Source organism: Hyperolius riggenbachi, chromosome 11 (genome assembly GCF_040937935.1).
Source record: "Hyperolius riggenbachi isolate aHypRig1 chromosome 11, aHypRig1.pri, whole genome shotgun sequence".
NCBI lineage: Eukaryota > Metazoa > Chordata > Amphibia > Anura > Hyperoliidae > Hyperolius > Hyperolius riggenbachi.
The window spans coordinates 220,635,959-220,661,533 of record NC_090656.1 but is presented as its reverse complement, the minus strand read 5'-3'; the positions used below and the strand labels follow the sequence as shown (position 1 = coordinate 220,661,533).

At 44.7% G+C, this 25,575-nt stretch overlaps 1 protein-coding gene across 2 annotated transcripts in view; it reads left to right on the top strand.

Moving 5' to 3' along the window:
• The window catches only part of RNF141 (ring finger protein 141), a 72,893-nt gene that overhangs the window by 44,639 nt on the left and 2,679 nt on the right, over nucleotides 1-25,575 (top strand). For both annotated transcript variants that reach the window (XM_068259579.1, XM_068259578.1), the window contains exons 4-5: nucleotides 17,106-17,293; nucleotides 24,289-24,396. In XM_068259579.1, the coding sequence (XP_068115680.1) occupies nucleotides 17,106-17,293; nucleotides 24,289-24,396 (296 nt within the window). The remainder of the gene's footprint in view (nucleotides 1-17,105; nucleotides 17,294-24,288; nucleotides 24,397-25,575) is intronic.

The window sequence follows — 25,575 nt, the reverse complement described above, 5'->3', positions numbered from 1 at the left end:
CACTGCACATCTATGTATTCTCCATATACACATCATCATGTGGCACACTGCACATTGATGTATTCTCCATATACACGTCCTCATGTGGCACACTGCACATTGATGTATTCTCCATATACACGTCCTCATGTGGCACACTGCACATTGATGTATTCTCCATATACACGTCATCGTGTGGCACACTGCACATTTATGTATTCTCCATATACACTGCATCATGTGGCACACTGCACATCGATGTATTCTCCATATACACGTCTTCATGTGGCACACTGCACATCGATGTATTCTCTATACACGTCATCATGTGGCACACTGCACATTGATGTATTCTCCACATACACGTCATCATGTGGCACACTGCACATTTATGTATTCTCCATATATATATCATCATGTGACACACTGCACATTGATGTATTCTCTATACACGTCATCATGTGACATACTGCACATTGATGTATTCTCCATATACACGTCATCATGTGGCACACTGCACATTGATGTATTCTCCACATACACGTCATCATGTGGCACACTGCACATTGATGTATTCTCCATATACACTGCATCATGTGGCACACTGCACATTGATGTATTCTCCATATACACGTCATCATGTGGCACACTGCACATTTATGTATTCTCCATATATATATATCGTCATGCGGCACACTGCACATTGATGTATTCTCTATACACATCCTCATGTGGCACACTGCACATTGATGTATTCTCCATATATATATCATCATGTGACACACTGCACATTGATGTATTCTCTATACACGTCATCATGTGACATACTGCACATTGATGTATTCTCCATATACACGTCATCATGTGGCACACTGCACATTTATGTATTCTCCATATACACACCATCATGTGGCACACTGCACATCTATGTATTCTCCATATACACGTCATCATGTGGCAAACTGCACATTTATGTATTCTCCATATACACATCATCATGTGGCACACTGCACATCTATGTATTCTCCATATACACATCATCATGTGGCACACTGCACATTGATGTATTCTCCATATACACGTCCTCATGTGGCACACTGCACATTGATGTATTCTCCATATACACGTCCTCATGTGGCACACTGCACATTGATGTATTCTCCATATACACGTCATCGTGTGGCACACTGCACATTTATGTATTCTCCATATACACTGCATCATGTGGCACACTGCACATCGATGTATTCTCCATATACACGTCTTCATGTGGCACACTGCACATCGATGTATTCTCTATACACGTCATCATGTGGCACACTGCACATTGATGTATTCTCCACATACACGTCATCGCGTGGCACACTGCACATTGATGTATTCTCCACATACACGTCATCATGTGGCACACTGCACATTGATGTATTCTCCACATACACGTCATCATGTGGCACACTGCACATTGATGTATTCTCCATATACACTGCATCATGTGGCACACTGCACATTGATGTATTCTCCATATACACGTCATCATGTGGCACACTGCACATTTATGTATTCTCCATATATATATATCGTCATGCGGCACACTGCACATTGATGTATTCTCTATACACGTCATCATGTGACATACTGCACATTGATGTATTCTCCATATACACGTCATCATGTGGCACACTGCACATTTATGTATTCTCCACATACACGTCATCATGTGGCACACTGCACATTTATGTATTCTCCATATACACACCATCATGTGGCACACTGCACATCTATGTATTCTCCATATACACGTCATCATGTGGCAAACTGCACATTTATGTATTCTCCATATACACATCATCATGTGGCACACTGCACATTGATGTATTCTCCATATACAACACGTCATCATGTGGCACACTGCACATTGATGTATTCTCCATATACACATCATCATGTGGCACACTGCACATCTATGTATTCTCCATATACACATCATCATGTGGCACACTGCACAATTATGTATTCTCTATACACGTCATCATGTGGCACACTGCACATTGATGTATTCTCCATATACACATCATCATGTCGCACACTGCACATTGATGTATTCTCCATATACACGTCCTCATGTGGCACACTGCACATTGATGTATTCTCCATATACACGTCATCGTGTGGCACACTGCACATTTATGTATTCTCCATATACACTGCATCATGTGGCACACTGCACATTTATGTATTCTCTATACACATCCTCATGTGGCACACTGCACATTTATGTATTCTCTATACACGTCATCATGTGGCACACTGCACATCCATGTATTCTCCATATACATGTCATCTGTGGCACACTGCACATTTATGTATTCTCCATATATATATCATCATGTGGCACACTGCACATTGATGTATTCTCTATACACGTCATCATGTGACATACTGCACATTGATGTATTCTCCATATACACGTCATCATGTGGCACACTGCACATTTATGTATTCTCCATGTACATGTCATCATGTGGCACACTGCACATCTATGTATTCTCCATATACACATCCTCATGTGGCACACTGCACATTGATGTATTCTCCATATACACCTCATCATGTGGCACACTGCACATTTATGTATTCTCCATATACACGTCATCATGTGGCACACTGCACATCTATGTATTCCCCATATACACATCCTCATGTGGCACACTGCACATTGATGTATTCTCCATATACACCTCATCATGTGGCACACTGCACATTTATGTATTCTCCATATACACGTCATCATGTGGCACACTGCACATCTATGTATTCTCCATATACACATCCTCATGTGGCACACTGCACAATTATGTATTCTCTATACACGTCATCATGTGGCACACTGCACATTGATGTATTCTCCATATACACGTCATCATGTGGCACACTGCACATTGATGTATTCTCTATACACGTCATCATGTGGCACACTGCACATCTATGTATTCTCCATATATACATCATCATGTGGCACACTGCACATCTATGTATTCTCCATATACATGTCATCTGTGGCACACTGCACATTTATGTATTCTCCATATATATATATCATCATGTGGCACACTGCACATTGATGTATTCTCTATACACGTCATCATGTGACACACTGCACATTTATGTATTCTCCATATACACGTCATCATGTGGCACACTGCACATTGATGTATTCTCCATATACACGTCATCATGTGGCACACTGCACATTGATGTATTCTCCATATACACGTCATCATGTGGCACACTGCACATTGATGTATTCTCCATATACACATCATCATGTGGCACACTGCACATTGATGTATTCTCCATATACACCTCATCATGTGGCACACTGCACATTGATGTATTCTCCATATATACATCATCATGTGCCACACTGCACATTGATGTATTCTCCATATATATATCATCATGTGGCACACTGCACATTGATGTATTCTCCATATATATATATCATCATGTGGCACACTGCACATTGATGTATTCTCTATACACGTCATCATGTGGCACACTGCACATTGATGTATTCTCCATATACACGTCATCATGTGGCACACTGCACATTGATGTATTCTCCATATACACATCATCATGTGGCACACTGCACATTGATGTATTCTCCATATACACCTCATCATGTGGCACACTGCACATTGATGTATTCTCCATATATACATCATCATGTGGCACACTGCACATTGATGTATTCTCCATATATATATCATCATGTGACACACTGCACATTGATGTATTCTCCATATATACGTCATCATGTGGCACACTGCACATTGATGTATTCTCCATATACACCTCATCATGTGGCACACTGCACATTTATGTATTCTCCATATACACGTCATCATGTGGCACACTGCACATCTATGTATTCTCCATATACACATCCTCATGTGGCACACTGCACATTGATGTATTCTCCATATACACATCCTCATGTGGCACACTGCACATTGATGTATTCTCCATATACACCTCATCATGTGGCACACTGCACATTTATGTATTCTCCATATATACATCATCATGTGGCACACTGCACATTGATGTATTCTCCATATACACATCATCATGTGGCACACTGCACATTGATGTATTCTCCATATATACGTCATCATGTGGCACACTGCACATTTATGTATTCTCCATATACACATCATCATGTGGCACACTGCACATCTATGTATTCTCCATATACACGTCATCATGTGGCACACTGCACATCTATGTATTCTCCATATACACATCCTCATGTGGCACACTGCACATTGATGTATTCTCCATATACACATCCTCATGTGGCACACTGCACATTGATGTATTCTCCATATACACCTCATCATGTGGCACACTGCACATTTATGTATTCTCCATATATACATCATCATGTGGCACACTGCACATTGATGTATTCTCCATATACACATCATCATGTGGCACACTGCACATTGATGTATTCTCCATATATACATCATCATGTGGCACACTGCACATCTATGTATTCTCCATATACATGTCATCTGTGGCACACTGCACATTGATGTATTCTCTATACACGTCATCATGTGACACACTGCACATTTATGTATTCTCCATATACACGTCATCATGTGGCACACTGCACATTGATGTATTCTCCATATACACGTCATCATGTGGCACACTGCACATTGATGTATTCTCCATATAAACGTCATCATGTGGCACACTGCACATTGATGTATTCTCCATATACACATCATCATGTGGCACACTGCACATTGATGTATTCTCCATATACACCTCATCATGTGGCACACTGCACATTGATGTATTCTCCATATATACATCATCATGTGGCACACTGCACATTGATGTATTCTCCATATATATATCATCATGTGGCACACTGCACATTGATGTATTCTCCATATATATATATCATCATGTGGCACACTGCACATTGATGTATTCTCTATACACGTCATCATGTGACACACTGCACATTGATGTATTCTCCATATACACGTCATCATGTGGCACACTGCACATTGATGTATTTAACACGTTATCATGTGGCACACTGCACATTAATGTATTCTCCATATATACAGTACATCATCATGTGGCACACTGCACATTGATGTATTCTCCATATATATATATATATATCATCATGTGGCACACTGCACATTTATGTATTCTCCATATACACGTCATCATGTGGCACACTGCACATTGATGTATTCTCCATATACACCTCATCATGTGGCACACTGCACATCTATGTATTCTCCATATATACATCATCATGTGGCACACTGCACATTGATGTATTCTCCATATATATATCATCATGTGGCACACTGCACATTGATGTATTCTCCATATATATATATCATCATGTGGCACACTGCACATTGATGTATTCTCTATACACGTCATCATGTGACACACTGCACATTTATGTATTCTCCATATATATATATCATCATGTGGCACACTGCACATTGATGTATTCTCTATACACGTCATCATGTGACACACTGCACATTTATGTATTCTCCATATATATATATCATCATGTGGCACACTGCACATTGATGTATTCTCTATACACGTCATCATGTGACACACTGCACATTGATGTATTTAACACGTTATCATGTGGCACACTGCACATTAATGTATTCTCCATATATACAGTACATCATCATGTGGCACACTGCACATTGATGTATTCTCCATATATATATATATCATCATGTGGCACACTGCACATTTATGTATTCTCCATATATATATCATCATGTGGCACACTGCACATTTATGTATTCTCCATATACACGTCATCATGTGGCACACTGCACATTGATGTATTCTCCATATATATATCATCATGTGGCACACTGCACATTGATGTATTCTCCATATATATATATCGTCATGCGGCACACTGCACATTGATGTATTCTCTATACACGTCATCATGTGACACACTGCACATTTATGTATTCTCCATATACACGTCATCATGTGGCACACTGCACATTGATGTATTCTCCATATACACGTCATCATGTGGCACACTGCACATCTATGTATTCTCCATATACACATCCTCATGTGGCACACTTCACATTGATGTATTCTCCATATACACCTCATCATGTAGCACACTGCACATTTATGTATTCTCCATATACACGTCATCATGTGGCACACTGCACATTTATGTATTCTCCATATACACGTCATCATGTCTACACTGCACATTGATGTATTCTCCATATACACCCCATCATGTGGCACACTGCACATTTATGTATTCTCCATATACACATCATCATGTGACACACTGCACATTTATGTATTATCTCATATGCACGTCATCATGTAGCACATTGATGTATTCTCCATATACACGTCATGTGGCACACTGCACATCTATGTATTCTCCATATACACGTCATCATGGAGCACACTGCACATTTTTGAATTCTCCATATACACTTCATCTTGTGTACACTGCACATTTACAGTGGGTTGCAAAAGTATTCGGCCCCCTTGAAGGTTTCCACATTTTGTCACATTACTGCCACAAACATGCGTCAATTTTATTGGAATTCCACGTGAAAGACCAATACAAAGTGGTGTACATGTGAGAAGTGGATTGAAAATCATACATCATTCCAAACATTTTTTACAAATAAATAACTGCAAAGTGGGGTGTGCATAATTATTCGGCAACCTGAGTCAATACTTTGTAGAACCACCTTTTGCTGCATTTACAACTGCCAGTCTTTTAGGATATGTCTCTACCAGCTTTGCACATCTAGAGACTGAAATCCTTGCCCATTCTTCTTTGCAAAACAGCTCCAGCTCAGTCAGATTAGATGGACAGCGTTTGTGAACAGCAGTTTTCAGATCTTGCCACATATTCTCGATTGGATTTAGATCTGGACTTTGACTGAGCCATTCTAACACATAGATATGTTTTTGTTTTAAACCATTCCATTGTTGCCCTGGCTTTATGTTTAGGGTCATTGTCCTGCTGGAAGGTGAACCTCCGCCCCAGTTTCAAGTCTTTTGCAGTCTCCAAGAGGTTATCTTCCAAGTTTGCCCTGTATTTGGCTCCATCCATCTTCCCATCAACTCTGACCAGCTTCCCTGTCCCTGATGAAGAGATTTACCCCCCGAGCATGATGCTGCCACCACCATGTTTGACAGTGTGGATGGTGTGTTTAGAGTGATGTGCAGTGTTCGTTTTCCGCCACACATAGCGTTTTGCATTTTGGCCCAAAAATTCCATTTTGGTCTCATCTGACCAGAGCACCTTCTTCCACATGGCTGCTGTGTCCCCCACATGGCTTGTGGCAAACTGCAAACGGGACTTCTTATGCTTTCTGTTAACAATGTCTTTCTTCTTGCCACTCTTCCATAAAGGCCAACTTTGTACAGTGCATGACTAATAGTTGTCCTATGGACAGAGTCTCCCACCTGAGCTGTAGATCTCTGCAGCTCGTCCAGAGTCACCATGGACCTCTTGACTGCATTTCTGATCAGCGCTCTCCTTGTTCGGCCTGTGAGTTTAGGTGGATGGCCTTGTCTTGGTAGTTTTACAGTTGTGCCATTTCTGAATGATCGCTTGAACAGTGCTCCGTGGGATGTTGAAGGCTTTGGAAATCTTTTTGTAGCCTAAGCCTGCTTTAAATTTCTCAATAACTTGATCCCTGATTTGTCTTGTGTGTTCTTTGGCTTCACGGTGTTGTTGCTCCCAATATTCTCTTAGACAACCTCTGAGGCCCTCACAGAGCAGCTGTATTTGTACTGACATTAGATTACACACAGGTGCACTCTATTTAGTCATTAGCACTCATCAGGCAATGTCTATAGGCAACTGACTGCCCTCAGATCAAGGGGGGCTGAATAATTATGCACACCCCACTTTGCAGTTATTTATTTGTAAAACATGTTTGGAATCATGTATGATTTTCGTTCCACTTCTCACGTGTACACCACTTTGTATTGGTCTTTCACGTGGAATTCCAATAAAATTGATTCATGTTTGTGGCAGTAATGTGACAAAATGTGGAAAACTTCAAGGGGGCCGAATACTTTTGCAACCCACTGTAAATGTGCAGTGTACACAAGATGAAGTGTATATGGAGAATTCAAAAATGTGCAGTGTGCTATGTATTCTCCATATACACGTCATCGTGTGGCACACTGCACATCTATGTATTCTCCATATACACATCATCATGGAGCACACTGCACATTGATGTATGCTCCATATACACATCATCATGTGGCACACTGCACATTGATGTATTCTCCATATACATGTCATCATGTGGCACACTGCACATTAATGTATTCTCCATATACACTGCATCATGTGGCACACTGCACATCTATGTATTCTCCATATACACATCATCATGGAGCACACTGCACATCTATGTATTCTCCATGTACACATCATCATGTGGCACACTGCACATTAATGTATTCTCCATATATACATCATCATGTGGCACACTGCACATCTATGTATTCTCCATATATACGTCATCATATGGCACACTGCACATCTATGTATTCTCCATATATACATCATCATGTGGCACACTGCACATTTATGTATTCTCCATATATACGTCATCATGTGGCACACTGCACATTGATGTATTCTCCATATACATGTCATCTGTGGCACACTGCACATTGATGTACAGGGAGTGCAGAATTATTAGGCAAATGAGTATTTTGACCACATCATCCTCTTTATGCATGTGGTCTTACTCCAAGCTGTATAGACTCGAAAGCCTACCAATTAAGCATATTAGGTGATGTGCATCTCTGTAATGAGAAGGGGTGTGGTCTAATGACATCAACACCCTATATCAGGTATGCATAATTATTAGGCAACTTTCTTTCCTTTGGCAAAATGGGTCAAAAGAAGGACTTGACAGGCTCCGAAATGTCAAAAATAGTGAGATATCTTGCAGAGGGATGCAGCACTCTTAAAATTGCAAAGCTTCTGAAGCGTGATCATCGAACAATCAAGCGTTTCATTCAAAATAGTCAACAGGGTCGCAAGAAGCGTGTGGAAAAACCAAGGCGCAAAATAACTGCCCATGAACTAAGAAAATTTAAGCGTACAGCTGCCAAGATGCCACTTGCCACCAGTTTGGCCATATTTCAGAGCTGCAACATCACTGGAGTGCCCAAAAGCACAAGGTGTGCAATACTCAGAGACATGGCCAAGGTAAGAAAGGCTGAAAGACGACCACCACTGAACAAGACACACAAGCTGAAACGTCAAGACTGGGCCAAGAAATATCTCAAGACTGATTTTTCTAAGGTTTTATGGACTGATGAAATGAGAGTGAGTCTTGATGGGCCAGATGGATGGGCCCGTGGCTGGATTGGTAAAGGGCAGAGAGCTCCAGTCCGACTCAGACGCCAGCAAGGTGGAGGTGGAGTACTGGTTTGGGCTGGTATCATCAAAGATGAGCTTGTGGGGCCTTTTCGGGTTGAGGATGGAGTCAAGCTCAACTCCCAGTCCTACTGCCAGTTTCTGGAAGACACCTTCTTCAAGCAGTGGTACATGAAGAAGTCTGCATCCTTCAAGAAAAACATGATTTTCATGCAGGACAATGCTCCATCACACGCGTCCAAGTACTCCACAGCGTGGCTGGCAAGAAAGGGTAGAAAAGAAGAAAAACTAATGACATGGCCTCCTTGTTCACCTGATCTGAACCCCATTGAGAACCTGTGGTCCATCATAAAATGTGAGATTTACAAGGAATGAAAACAGTACACCTCTCTGAACAGTGTCTGGGAGGCTGTGGTTGCTGCTGCACGCAATGTTGATGGTGAACAGATCAAAACACTGACAGAATCCATGGATGGCAGGCTTTTGAGTGTCCTTGCAAAGAAAGGTGGCTATATTGGTCACTGATTTGTATTTGTTTGTTTTTTGAATGTCAAAAATGTATATTTGTGAATGTTGAGATGTTATATTGGTTTCACTGGTAAAAATAAATCATTGAAATGGGTATATATTTGTTTTTTGTTAAGTTGCCTAATAATTATGCACAGTAATAGTCACCTGCACACACAGATATCCCCCTAAAATAGCTACAACTAAAAACTACTTTCAAAAATATTCAGCTTTGATATTAATGAGTTTTTTGGGTTCATTGAGAACATGGTGGTTGTTCAATATTAAAATTATTCCTCAAAAATACAACTTGCCTAATAATTCTGCACCCCCTGTATTCTCCATATACACGTCATCATATAGGCACACTGCACATTGATGTACTGTATTCTCCATATACACGTCATCATGTGGCACACTGCACATTGATGTATTCTCCATATACACGTCATCATGGGGCACACAGCACATTTATGCTTTTAAATCTTTCATTAAAGCATCGTTATAAACCTTTATCATTATAATTGTTATCAGTTCACCACTATGACTACAAATCAATTTTTAAAGAGAGCCCGAGTCAGGCTCAAAGAAATTAAAAAAAAAAAAAAAGTAGGCTAACTGATACGTGACCTACGGGTCACAATGCTGCACTGAGAGACTGTGCGTCTCTCACAGCGTGCAGGGAGGCGGGGAGAGGCAGGGGGAGCGGCTAGAGAGAGAGAGCTGCCCAATGGCAGCACTGGAAACCCTGCAGGAACGCACCTGGTGGGCGTTTAAAACATGGAATCCATCTCCCCTGTGTTTACCTCCGAGATGGCGACAAATATTGTTGCTAATCTCGGTTGGCTATAGTGCGACGGTGGGGGGGGCAGAGAGCGGCGGTGTGAGCACACAGAGGCATCTTATGACATAGAGCATGCCTCTGTGTCCCATCTGCACACCTCGGGGTCTCTTTAAAGTGAATGGGAACCGCATTTAAAAAAATGAGACAGATACTTACCCTAGGAGAGGGAAGGCTCTGGGTCCTATAGAGCCTTCCGGCTCCTCTCCTGGTCCCCTCGTTCCAGTGCTGGCTCGCCCGGTAGCAGTATTTGACTAAATTAGTCAAATACTGCTTTACCTGGCGAAGGAGGCTTTAGAAGTCTTCAGGGAGCCCGAGTGCTCCTGAAGAAGGGCGGCCCTGTACTGCACCTGCGCAAGCACGCTCTCTTGCACGCTCACGCCTGTGCAGTATGGAGCCGCACGTCTTCGGGAGGACACGGCTCCCGAAGACTTCCAAATACCCTTTCGGTGGGGGATTGAAACGGGGGGGGGGGGGGGAGCCAGCACAGGATAGAGAGCGCCGAGAGAGGAGACGGAAGGCTCTATACAACCCAGAGCCTTTCCTCTCCTTAGGTATGTATTTACTTCATTTTTTTTTAAAATGCGGTTGCCATTCACTTTAACCACTTGCCGACCGCCTACTTCATATTGGCGGCGGCAAAGTGGCAGCCCCAGGACCACGTAACGCAGAATGGCGTCAGGTCCTGGGGCACTGTTTTGCCGGGAATCGCGCGCTGGGATGCGCACGCATCCACCGGCAATAGGCTCTGCCCACCCGCGACGTCAACCCGCCGGCCAATCGGAAGCGCCCGCGGGTTGTTAACCCGAAGATCGCCGGATAGGAAGCGTATAATACGCTTTGTAATGTTTACAAAGTGTATTATACAGGCTGCCTCCTGCCCTGGTGGTCCCAGTGTCCGAGGGACCACCAGGGCAGGCTGCAGCCACCCTAGTCTGCACCCAAACACACTGATCTGCCCCCCCCCCCCCCTTGCCCCCTGATCGCCCACAGCACCCCTCAGACCCCCCCCCCTGCCCACCCCCCAGACCACTGTTTGCACACAATCACCCCTCTAATCACCCATCAATCACTCCCTGTCACTATCTGTCAACGCAATTTTTTTTTTAGTCCCTAAACTGCCCCCCTGGGTACTCCTGATCACCCCCCCCCCCCCCCCCTGTGTACTGTATGCATCTATCCCCCCTGATCACCTGTCAATCACCCATCAATCACCCCCTGTCACTGCCACCCATCAATCAGCCCCTAACCTGCCCCTTGCGGGCAATCTGATCACCCACCCACACCAATAGATTGCCCGCAGATCCGACATCAGATCACCTCCCAAGTGCAGTGTTAACATCTGTTCTCTACTCTAAACACCCACTAATTACCCATCAATCACCCATCAATCACCCCCTATCACCACCTGTCACTGTTACCCATCAGATTAGACCCTAATCTGCCCCTTGCGGGCACCCAATCACCCGCCCTAACGCTCAGATTGCCCTCAGACCCCCCCCTTATCAATTCGCCAGTGCATTATTTACATCCGTTCTTCCCTGTAATAACCCACTGATCACCTGTCAATCACCCCCTGTCACTGCCACCCATCAATCACCCCCTGTCACTGCTACCCATCAGATTAGACCCCTATCTGCCCCTTGCGGGCACCCAATCACCCGCCCACACGCTCAGATTGCCCTCAGACCCCCCCTTATCAATTCGCCAGTGCATTATTTACATCTGTTCTTCCCTGTAATAACCCACTGATCACCTGTCAATCACCTATCAATCACCCATCAATCACCCCCTGTCACTGCCACCCATCAATCAGCCCCTAACCTGCCCCTTGCGGGCAATCTGATCACCCACCCAAACCAACAGATCGCCCGCAGATCCGACATCAGATCACCTCCCAAGTGCAGTGTTTACATCTGTTCTCTCCTGTAAACACCCACTAATTACCCATCAATCCCCTATCACCACCTGTCACTGTTACCCATCAGAATAGACCCTAATCTGCCCCTTGCGGGCACCCAATCACCCGCCCCACACGCTCAGATTGCCATCAGACCCACCCAATCACCCGCCCACACGCTCAGATTGCCCTCAGACCCCCCCTTAGTAATTCGCCAGTGTAATATTTACATCTGTTCTTCCCTGTAATAACCCACTAATCACCTGTCAATCACCTGTCAATCACCTATCAATCACCCATCAATCACCCCCTGTCACTGCCACCCATCAATCACCCCCTGTCATTGCCACCCATCAATCAGCCCCTAACCTGCCCCTTGCGGGCAATCTGATCACCTACCCACACCATCAGATTGCCCCAGACCTACCCTCAGATCACCTCCAAAGTGCATTGTTTACATCTGTTCTGCCATCTAATCACCCACTGATCACCCATCAATCAGCCCCTGTCACTCTTACCCATCAGATTAGACCCCTATCTGCCCCTAGAGCACCCAATCACCCGCCCACACCCTCAGACCACCCTCAGACCCCAGCCCTGATCACCTCGCCAGTGCATTGCTTGCATCTATTCCCCCCACTAATCACACCTTGAGACACCCATCAATCACCACCTGTCACCCCCTAACACACCTACCCATCAAATAAGGCCCTAATTTGCCCCGTGTGGGCTCCTGATCACTCGGCCAAACCCTCAGATCCCCCTCAGACCCCCTTCCGATCACCTCCCCAGTGCATTGATTGCGTCTATTTTCCCCTCTAACCACCCCCCGAGACACCCATCAATCACCTCCTGTCACCCCCCTAGCACTCCTATCCATCAGATCAGGCCCAATACAACCTGTCATGTAAGAGGCCACCCTGCTTATGACCAGTTCCACAAAATTCGCCCCCCCCCCATAGACCACCTGCCATCAAAATTTGCAGATGCTTATACCCCTGAACAGTCATTTTGAGACATTTGGTTTCCAGACTACTCACGGTTTTGGGCCCGTAAAATGCCAGGGCAGTATAGGAACTCCACAAGTGACCCCTTTTTAGAAAAAAGACACCCCAAGGTATTCTGTTAGGTGTATGAAACGTTCATAGAAGATTTTTTTTGTCAAAAGTTAGCGGAAATTGATTTTTATTGTTTTTTCACAAAGTTTCATGTTTCACTAACTTGTGACAAAAAATAAGATTTTCTATGAACTCACAATACACCTAACGGAATACCTTGGGGTGACTTCTTTCTAAAATGGGGTCACTTGTGGCGTTCCTATACTGCCCTGGCATTTTAGGGTCCCTAAACCGTGAGGAGTAGTCTAGAAAACAAATGCCTCAAAATGACCTGTGAATAGGACATTGGGCCCCTTAGCGCACCTAGGCTGCAAAAAAGTGTCACACATGTCGTATCTCCATACTCAGGAGAAGTAGTATAATGTGTTTTGGGGTGTATTTTTACACATACCCATGCTGGGTTGGAGAAATCTCTCTGTAAATGGACAATTGTGTGTAAAAAAAAAAATCTAATATATGTAATTTACAGAGCTATTTCTCCCCCCCAGCATGGGTATATGTAAAAATACACCACACAACACATTATACTACTGCTAAAGGGCCCAAAGTCCAATGAGTACCTTTAGGATTTCACAGGTCATTTTGCGACATTTGGGTTCAAGACTACTCCTCACGGTTTAGGGCCCCTAAAATGCCAGGACAGTATAGGAACCCCACAAGTGACCCCATTTTAGAAAGAAGACACCTCAAGGTATTCTGTTAGGTGTATGACGAGTTCATAGAAGATTTTATTTTTTATCACAAGTTAGCGGAAATTAATTTGTATTGGTTTTTTTTTCACAAAGTGTCAATTTCCGCTAACTTGTGACAAAAAAAAAAATCTTCTATGAACTCACCATACTCCTAACAGAATACCTTGGGGTGTCTTCTTTCTAAAATGGGGTCACTTGTGGGGTTCCTATACTGCCCTGGCATTTTAGGGGCCCTAAACCGTGAGGAGTAGTCTAGAATCCAAATGCCTCAAAATGACCTGTGAATAGGACGCTAGGACCCTTAGCGCACCTAGGTTGCAAAAAAGTGCCGCACATGTGGTATTGCCGTACTCAGGAGAAGTAGTATAATGTGTTTTGGGGTGTATTTTTACACATACCCATGCTGGGTGGGAGAAATATCTCTGTAAATGACAATTTTTTGATTTTTTTTTTTACACACAATTGTCCATTTACAGAGATATTTCTCCCACTCAGCATGGGTATGTGTAAAAATACACCCCAAAACACATTATACTACTTCTCCTGAGTACGGCAATACCACATGTGTGGCACTTTTTTGCACCCTAACTGCGCTAAGGGGCCCAAAGTCCAATGAGTACCTTTAGGATTTCACAGGTCATTTTGCGACATTTGGTTTCAAGACTACTCCTCTTGGTTTAGGGCCCCTAAAATGCCAGGGCAGTATAGGAACCCCACAAATGACCCCATTTTAGAAAGAAGACACCCCAAGGTATTCCGTTAGGAATATGGTGAGTTCATAGAAGATTTTATTTTTTGTCACAAGTTAACGGAAAATGACACTTTGTGAAAAAAAAACAATTAAAATCAATTTCCGCTTACTTGTGACAAAAAATAAAATCTTCTATGAACTCACCATACTCCTAACGGAATACCTTGGGGTGTCTTCTTTCTAAAATGGGGTCATTTGTGGAGTTCCTATACTGCCCTGGCATTTTAGGGGCCCTAAACCGTGAGGAGTAGTCTTGAAACCAAATGTCGCAAAATGACCTGTGAAATCCTAAAGGTACTCATTGGACTTTGGGCCCCTTAGCGCAGTTAGGGTGCAAAAAAGTGCCACACATGTGGTATTGCCGTACTCAGGAGAAGTAGTATGATGTGTTTTGGGGTGTATTTTTACACATACCCATGCTGAGGGAGAAATATCTCTGTAAATGGACAATTGTGTGTAAAAAAAAAAATCAAAAAATTGTCATTTACAGAGATATTTCTCCCACCCAGCATGGGTATGTGTAAAAATACACCCCAAAACACATTATACTACTTCTCCTGAGTACGGCAATACCACATGTGTGGCACTTTTTTGCAGCCTAACTGTGCTAAGGGGCCCTAAGTCCAATGAGCACCTTTAGGCTTTACAGGGGTGCTTACAATTTAGCACCCCCCAAAATGCCAGGACAGTAAACGCACCCCACGAATGACCCCATTTTGGAAAGTAGACACTTCAAGGTATTCAGAGAGGAGCATAGTGAGTCCGTGGCAGATTTAATTTTTTTTTGTCGCAAGTTAGAAGAAATGGAAACCTTTTTTTTCCCTTTTTTTTGTCACAAAGTGTCATTTTCCGCTAACTTGTGACAAAAAATAAAATCTTCTATGAACTCACCATGCCTCTCAGTGAATACTTTGGGATGTCTTCTTTCCAAAATAGGGTAATTTGGGGGGTATTTATACTATCCTGGAATTTTAGCACCTCATGAAACATGACAGGTGCTCAGAAAAGTAGGAGATGCTTCAAAATAGGAAAATTCACTTTTTGCACCATAGTTTGTAAACGCTATAACTTTTACCCAAACCAATAAATATACACTGAATGTTTTTTTTTTTTTTTTTATCAAAGACATGTAGCAGAATAACTTTCACGCTCAAATGTATAGGAAATTTTACTTTATTTGAAAAATGTCAGCACAGAAAGTAAAAAAAAAATTATTTTTTTGAAAAAATTCATGTCTTTTTTGATGAATATAATAAAAAGTAAAACTCGCAGCAGCAATCAAATAGCACCAAAAGAAAGCTGTATTCGTGACAAGAAAAGGAGGTAAAATTCATTTAGGTGGTAGGTTGTATGACCGAGCACTAAACCGTTAAAGCTGCAGTGGTCTGAATGGAAAAAAAGGCTCTGGTCCTTAAGGGCTTTTATGACTGCAGTCCTTAAGTGGTTAAAGACATTGATTGCCTGTCCTGAAGAAGTGAGCATGGACTTGCAAATGCGTTGTCTTTTTTTTAAGCGTGCAATAAAATTATTTCTTTATTATTTAAATACTATATAGTTTTTATACAAGCCCTTCAACATTTAAACAATCCCCCTCCTTCCCCAAAACTGTTTGACGAACACGACTATTATTCGGGCACCTCTGACATCTCCATTTTTTTCTTAAACCCTTTTTTTTCCCCGATCAATCAATTTTTGTGATCAACTTTCTGATCACCTCTATACAAAATCGATCGGGAATTAGATCGAACCTGTTAGAAGTAATTGATTTGACCATCAACCTGACTGAAAATTGCATTGTGTGTGCTAAGCCTAGTGTCTACTTTATTTCAGATTAATAAAAGCAGCGGCACTGTGGAGATATCCCGCATTATGAACCTCTATCAGTTCATCCAGCTGTATAAGGACATCACCAGTCACTCCGAGGGCGTCTTCGCTCAGAGTGCGGCGGCCGCCGCCGAAGAGCACGTAGAAAACCTCTCGTCGGTCTCCTCCTGCCAAGCCAGCATCTTAATGGGAAAGTAAGTGGATGTTCCTCATCTCCCCCAACCACATCTTGATCCCTCTCTGTGTAGTAAGCTCCATATAAACGCTAGACCATCGCCATCCAAAATGAATGAGGTATAACGTGCTGTCCAAATATCGCCAGGGAAAAAAGTAGCACAACGTTGGGCCCAGCCGCCCCCTTCCTTCATAGAACGATACGCTCAAGTATTTTGATATGCAATGCTGGGGGCACTCTGGGTAAGATACCTGTTTACTAACCAGTATAGTCCACCATGCAATCTCTACAATGTAGGGAGTGGGAAATGGAGTTTGTATGTTCTCCCTGTGTTTACTAAAATATACAAATCGGTTAATTGGATACATTCTCAGCCCCTCCCCCCCACATCTCCCACTTCAAACTATGGGAAGGGCGTATAACTATGGCAAGGACAGGAGTTTGAACTCCTCTGAGGACAGCTAGTGACATGACTATGTACTCTGTAATAGGCCTGAACGATTTTAGGAAAAAATTGAATTGAGCGATTTCTGTCAGAAATTGCGATTTCGATTCACAATTTCCTTCAAATTAAGTTTTGTTCCCCCTCTGTCCCCCTGTCTCTCCTTGTGCCCCCTTTGCCTCTTCATGCCTCCTCTGGGTCTCTCTTGCCCCCTTTGTGTCTCTGTGCCTACTCTGTTTCTCTCTGTCCCCCCTCTGTCTCTCTCTCTGTCCCCCCAAGCTGCATCAGTTCTGGACATAGTTTCCACAATGAGTCCAGTGATGCCCGTCTATCCACTTCGCCTCCTGCAGACTCTAATGCACAGAATACTTCCTGTATGTGACATACAGGAACCCAGAGTTTTGCCAAGCACAGGAGCCGGCAGAGGACGAATGAGGACGGACAGCGTTGGACTCGTGGGGAAGGTATGTCCAATGCTGCGGGCCGCGCGCGACGGGACTTTGGGGAAGTTTGAAGGTGCTTCTTCAAACTTCCTCATCTGGAAATGAGGTGATCGCGATATTCGCCACTTTGACGATTCTGAAATTGTGATCGCGATTTCGATTTAAATTCGATTTATCTTTCAGGCCTACTCTGTAATGTGCTGCAGAATAAGTCAGCGCTATATAAATACACACGAATAATAATATGGTAGGACATTAGATTATGACTATGGTAGGATTAGATTGTGAGCTCCACAGAGGACATGACTATGTGATCTGTAAATTGCTGCAGAAGATGTCAGTGCTATACAAATACACAATATTAATATGGTAGGACATTAGACTATATGGTAGGATTAGATTGTAAGTTCCTCTGACATGACTGTGTACTCTGTAAAGTGCTGCGGAAGGATCCGGCGTTCTATCCATGTAATAAATATATTCAGCATGGATGCAGGGTTTTGGTCGTTTACAGGCACAGATTGGGCAGCTTGCAAACACAATAAACTGAAACGGAGCAATGCCTAATGTTGACAGATCTCCCATCCATGTAGCTTTAGAAATATATCCAGGCTGTATCATTGTGTGCAGCGACATTCTTGGATATCTCCGTGGGTAACGAGTCAGATGCAGGGGAAATTAATTTAAGGACTCCTGAAGTGAGAGTGATATGGAGGCTGCCATATTTATTACCTTTTAAGCAATGCCAGTTGCCTGGAAGCCCTGTTGATCTATTTGGCTGCAGTAGTATCTGAATCACACCAGAAACAAGCATGCAGCTAATATTGTCAGATTTGACAAAAATGTCATAAACACCCGATCTGCTGTATGCTTGTTCAGGGTCTTAGGTTAAAGGGATACTGTAGGGGGGTCGGGGGAAAATGAGTTGAAGTTACCCGGGGCTTCTAATGGTCCCCCGCAAACATCCTGTGCCCGCGTAGCCACTCACCGATGCTCCGGACCCACCTCCAGCTCACTTCTGGAATTTCAGACTTTAAAGTCTGAAAACAACTGCGCCTACGTTGCAGTGTTCTCGCTCCCGCTGATGTCACCAGGAGCATACTGCACAGTCACAGACCATACTGGGCCCACGCAGTACGCTCCTGGTAACATCAGCGGGAGTGAGGACACGGCAATGCAGGCACAGTAGTTTTCAGACTTTAAAGTCAGAAATTCCAGAACTGAAGCGGAGGTGGGGCCAGAGCATTGGGGAGTGGCTGCGCGGGCACAGGATGCCTGCGGGGGACCATTAGAAGCCCCAGGTAAGTTCAACTCATTTTCCCCCGACCCTCTACAGTATCCCTTTAAACGTATTAAAAGCAGATGATCAGCAGGAGAGCCAGGCAACTGGTATTGCTTAAAAGTAAAAATATATGGCTGCCCCAATAGCCCTCTTGCTGCAGCTGTCTTTTAAAGTGGACCTGAACTCTTGCACAGGACAGAAGAAAAACAAAGAGAAATACACCCTGTATGTATTTAGAGAGTTTATCCTGTCTAATTCTCCCTCATCTGTGACTAATCTAACTGTAACTTGATCTCTTAGCTCAGGAAACTCTGGCAAGGCAGAGCAGTTAATTTGTAAACACATGAAAGCAGGAAGTAGACACCCTGCAGATTTATTGCAGGATTTGTATTTGCTGTATCAAAGAAATGTGTTTTTCTTTAAAGGTTATTATCCTGTTGATGCTTATCTTTTAGAGCAGAGAGAAAGTGATCTGCCTCATGCTTGTTCAGAGTCTATGGCTAAATGTATTAGAGGCAGAGGATTAGCAGGACTGCCAGGCAATCTGTATTGTTTGAGAGAAAATAAATATGGCAGCCTCCATATCCCTCTCACTTCAGTTACCCCTTAAAGTGCATCCGCTTGCGAGGTTGCATATATGAGCCATTACACCGCAGTCTCCATGGGTTACAATGTCCATGTTGCCTGTTTCGGTGCCGCCCTGGTTTCCAAGCCTCTTCTGGTAACCTTAGTTCTGCATCACATAGAGCTCATGTCATGGTGGAGACAGCCTGTTTACAGCGGGGCTTTCCTGTGTCTGGGCTGCCCTGTCCCACCTGTTCCTCTCTCCCTGTGTTTACGTTGGATGGGAGAAAGGGTACTGGGGGTATGTTCAGCAGTTTCCACCAAGCGGTCTTAATGACGGTGAATCCTGCTCATCCGTTTGCTTTGGGAGCATCAGATAGGAGGACGCGGCGTCGGGTTGTTCGGAACACAGTGCTCTGTTTAGATAACACGGATGGGACATTGTTCAGTAAAAGCTCATTTTACTGGCAACGATCGAGTTTTTCTGCTTACTCTAAATTACCTGAGGCTACGACTGCAGATAATACATAGTTCAGGCCTCAAATGAGGCCACATCATAAAGACTAATGCTCAAATACTGCTATCAGATCGACCATCTGATAGATCCCTCTCTGATCGAATCTGACCAGAGAGGGATCTATTGTCTGCCCACACACTGCACACCGAGTTCAGCATCACAGCACTCGTGGCAACACCGGAGGAGGCTAGGATTTGCGCCGGTGTTTGACAGGTGAGCCTTTAAAGGTGCCTATACATCAGGCGACTTGGCGGCCGATCGATCATCCAATTGGATTATAATCGAATTGGATAAAAATCGGTGCCGCCAACTACAAAATTGGTTGCATTGTCGATCGCTGCAAGATCTTGGGCCAAATTGCTCGATCGGGTGCACAGCGGGAACGGAGGGCAATTTTAGGACGATCGATAAATGCGACGAAACCCCCGGCGCTGTCCCCCCTAATGTAAAATGTTCCCCCACTGTAAAGTATAGATTACTTGTCCGTGGCCTGCACTTATCCTATCCTAAGCCTATCCTATAGCCTATCTGCTGTTCCAGGCGCTTTCTGTTCTGCATATATGCTCGCCCCACGTTATTTTCTAGTAAGGGCGCGCGTGTGACCACACACACACACACACACACACACACACACACACACACACACACACACACACACACACACACACACACACACACACACACACACACACACACACACACACACACACACACACACACACACACACACACACACACACACACACACACACCCCTTACTAGGAAAACCTGTGGGGTGCACGTGTATGCAGGAGGAATCCCTGAGGCCAGTGAGGGACAAGCGCAGGCTGCAGTCAGGTAATGTATACTTTACACGGAGCACCGAGGGGACATTCTACCAGGAATTACCAGGACCCATAGCAGAGGATCCAGGCGGCGGACAACGACAGCAAGGGACCCATCAGCCTGAAGGGGGCTGGAGGAAGCCCCAGGTATGTATAAACGTCTTTTAATGCATCTCAGGTACTCTTTATGGAGTACTTGCAGTGACATTGATATGATGGGATAAACGTGTATCCACAGTCCTAAACCTACCTAGAACTAGGCTGCGCTCTTTTTTTCCCCCCTTACTGCTGAGGGCAGCTGAATAAACATGATCATTCACTGGAGGCAGTCTAGACTTTTTGAACGGAGATGCCAGGCCATTCATGCATGGACGACCAGATGGTCCGCAATATTTTTTCTTGCTACAGAGAGCAACATTTTTTACCTGATTGAGGACAGGTTTATGTTCCTCACCTGCCCTTACAGTGGTTACCTTGGAGGTAACTCACCTCTGTGAGTATATCTAAAGATTATTTCACAATGGCCTCAATTCACTAAGATCATGCTGGAGATAAGGCAAGAGAAAACTTACCTCCACACAGTACGAGAGTTATCTTATCTCTTCATTCCTTAAGTTACCTCCTCTATAGTTATTTTCACACGCAGTTAAAGAGACCCTGTAACAAAGTTCCCCTGGGGGGTACTCACCTTGGGAGGGGGAAGCCTCAGGGTCCCAATGAGGCTTCCCCCTCCGCTGTAGCTGCAGGCAATCCAGCACTGGCTCCCCCGAAGTGTCCCGGAATCCTCCCTCGACAAGCCTGACAATCGCTGATTTATTTACCTTCTGTAACGATCTGTGTAACACAGACAGGATCTGATTATCGGTGATCTGCAGTATCACCGAGAATACAGATATATATACCCGATTATTGATGATCTGCAGTATCACCGATAATCAGATATATCACTAACCTCTGGACACCAGGGTAATACGAGTGTTAGATGTAACAGGAATACTTTGAGGATTGCACCTGAGGAGCAGGTGCCCAGCAGTGAGGAGTACTGCACAGTAACACGTTCCTTCCGCAAGCTTGAGACTCTCCCGAGGGAGGGGTCAGGCTAAGAGTAGGAAGGACAGAGTGTGAATGACACCAAGGAAGGGTGTCACCCCCAGGTGTGTGAGCTATCTCTTGACTTAGGAGATAGCTCTCGAGGTCGGGCAAGCCGGGTTGACAACAGACAGACAGATCAGAGACAGGAGACAGATGCGGAATCCTAAGACAAGCAGAGTTCAGTAACAGAGTATCAGATATAGCAAGGTACCTAATCAGAGATCAGAGAATAGTAGTCAGGAAAGCAGAAGGTCATAACAAATAATCAACAATGCCTAGTCTGAGGTGTGAGCTCCCTGATCATCAACACCCTGGAACTAGTCTGAATCTAACAGGCTGGTAAACTAATCCTAGTCTTGGGTGTGAGCTCCGTAGTCATCAACACCCTGGAACTAGTCTAAAGAACAACACAATTAATATACAGTTTTCCCTAGACTGAGGTGTGAGGTCCTTGATCATCAACACCCTGGAACTAGTCTAGATATAACACAGATAGATCACAGATACTGACAAGGTCTGAGTGCTACCACGTAGTGATCGCAACGCCAGACACCACAGAAATGACCAGCACCCAGTATATATACACCAGCGCTCTCCAGCGCCTCCCCTGAGTGCTGGACCAATGAAACCTGATAGAATTGTCAGCTGATCGGCTGGATCAGCTGACACCCTTCTGACTGCCATAAAGGCTCTGCCTCTCACCGCGCGCGTCATTCTGAACCTGTGTGGACTATCCGTCCCAGCCACACCAGACGTGTTGTAATGCATCTGTTGGTTTGAACGCGGGGCAAGCCGCACCGCTGTCAGAGCATGCGGCGGTTTCCCCGTGTTCGGCCATACTACTAGTGGCAAGCCCCTGTGTTCAAACTTCCATGTTGGACGCGGAATCCGCCGCCTTGCCCACTGGGCATGCGGCGGTCTCTCCGCGCTCCGCCAGGCCAGTGGATGCAGGCCCATGCGCGAACTGTCATGTTGAACGCGGAATCAGCCGCCTTCCTAGTGGCGGCTTTTCCGCGTTTTCTCACACCTTCCCTGGATCCAGCGGGGGCGGTTTTCCGCACGGAGATAGGCGGAAATAGCTGATCTCCGTCGGGTCCGCTCTACTGCGCAGGTGCAGGAAACTTGCGCCTGCGGAGTAGAGCGGCCCGACAGCGATCGGCTATTTCCTACTATCTCCGAGGCGGAGAGCCATTACTGTGCCTGCGCTGGAGCCGGGAAGGTAAATATTTACATCCCCGCTGTTCGGGGCGTTTTATCTCCGCCGCCGCGGGACCGAGGAGGACGGGGGAAGCCTCAAAAGGATCCGGAGGCTTCCCCCAACCCAGGTGAGTACCCCCCAGGGGAGGTTTCTCTCAATACAGGTTTTCTTTAATTAACAGCCTGTCTTTAACTTTAGAATTCTAGAGTTATTTTAAGGATTGAAGAGTTATCTTTAGAGATCTCACCTTAACTTAAAGACAGAAGAGTTATCTTTAGGTTTGCCTGAGGTAAAATGTTTCCTAAATACTACATGCCTTATCACCATGGTGAAAACTCTAGAAAAGTATTAAAGACAGGAGAGAAGCTTAGTGAATTGAGGCCATTGTCCTATCCTAGGGAAAATAATATATGTAGCTCACCATACAGACATCGATTTTGATCACCCACATGAGTACCGCCAGCCATCGCCCCCCCCCCCCCCCCCAAAAAAAATTGTGAAGCTGGAGCCGTCACTGGCTGCTTCTCTACAGCTGTTTCACTTTCCTCAGTTTTAGACAGGTGCTCATCGGTGAAGTGCAGTGTGTGTTTACCCAGCAGAGAGGCAGTCAGGCCTGCGCTGTAACCTGATCATGTGTCTCTCCTGTCCTCAGGGTGAAGCAGCTGACAGATGAGGAAGAGTGCTGCATCTGTATGGACGGCAGAGCGGATCTGATCCTGCCCTGCGCTCATAGCTTCTGCCAGAAGTGTATTGACAAATGGTAAGTGCCTCCTCACCTCGCCCGCCATCCCCCCTCCCGCCATCCCATTCATTGTATTGTGGGGGATTCTTATCAGGTTACACATGTCATGGAACATAGGAAGTACAGGATTCCTATTTGGCTCAGATTTGCTATTATCCTATTTTATACGATAAAGCTCTTGCAGTCTTTAGAGCCTTTTATGCTCTATTCAACACGAATAATCCCTTCTTTTGCCTCATTTTCAATGTTTTTCAGAGTTTTACAAGCAAGATGGTGTATCTTGCAGTCAAAGCACAGCAGTTGCAGAAATCCTGTTGTAGGGTGTTACATCTCACATCCCAAAAATATAGCAAAAGGGTCCTCCGAGATTAGACATAGAGGTATAATGGGAACATTACATTGTGAGCTCCTCTGAGGACAGTCGGTGACATGACTGTGTACTCTGTAAAGTGCTGCAGAATATGTCAGTGCTATATAAATGCATAATAATAATATGACAGGACATTAAAGTAAACCTTTTATGAAAAAAATCTACCCTAGCAGCAACTCGCCTCAGCAGGGGGAAGCCACCGGATCCTAAAGAGGCTTTCCCTGTTATCCGACACAAACCCCTTCCACCGATTGGACCCCTAGACAAAAAACAATCCCCGTCACTGCTGCGCACAGACGCAGTAGTGGCTTCCTGCTTGAGCTCCGGCAGGCGTCACATACTGTGCACAGACGCAGTAGCTGCTTCCTGCTCGAGCTCCTGCAGGCGTCACATACTGTGCACACGCAGTAGCGGCTTCCTGCTCGAGCTCCGGCAGGCGTCACATACTGTGCACAGGCGCAGTAGTGGCTTCCTGCTTGAGCTCCGGCAGGCGTCACACACTGTGCACAGACGCAGTAGTGGCTTCCCGCTTGAGCTCCGGCAGGCGTCACACACTGTGCACAGACGCAGTAGCGGCTTCCTGCTCGAGCTCCGGCAGGCGTCACATACTGTGCACACGCAGTAGCGGCTTCCTGCTCGATCTCCGGCAGGCGTCACATACTGTGCACAGACGCAGTAGTGGCTTCCTGCTCGAGCTCCGGCAGGCGTCACATACTGTGCACAAGCGCAGTAAAGCGGACCATGATAGGGCTAGGCTATTTCCACTAAAGCCCAACGGAAAGCTGCTACTGCACCTGCACACCCCACCAACAAGCCTTTTCTGCTGA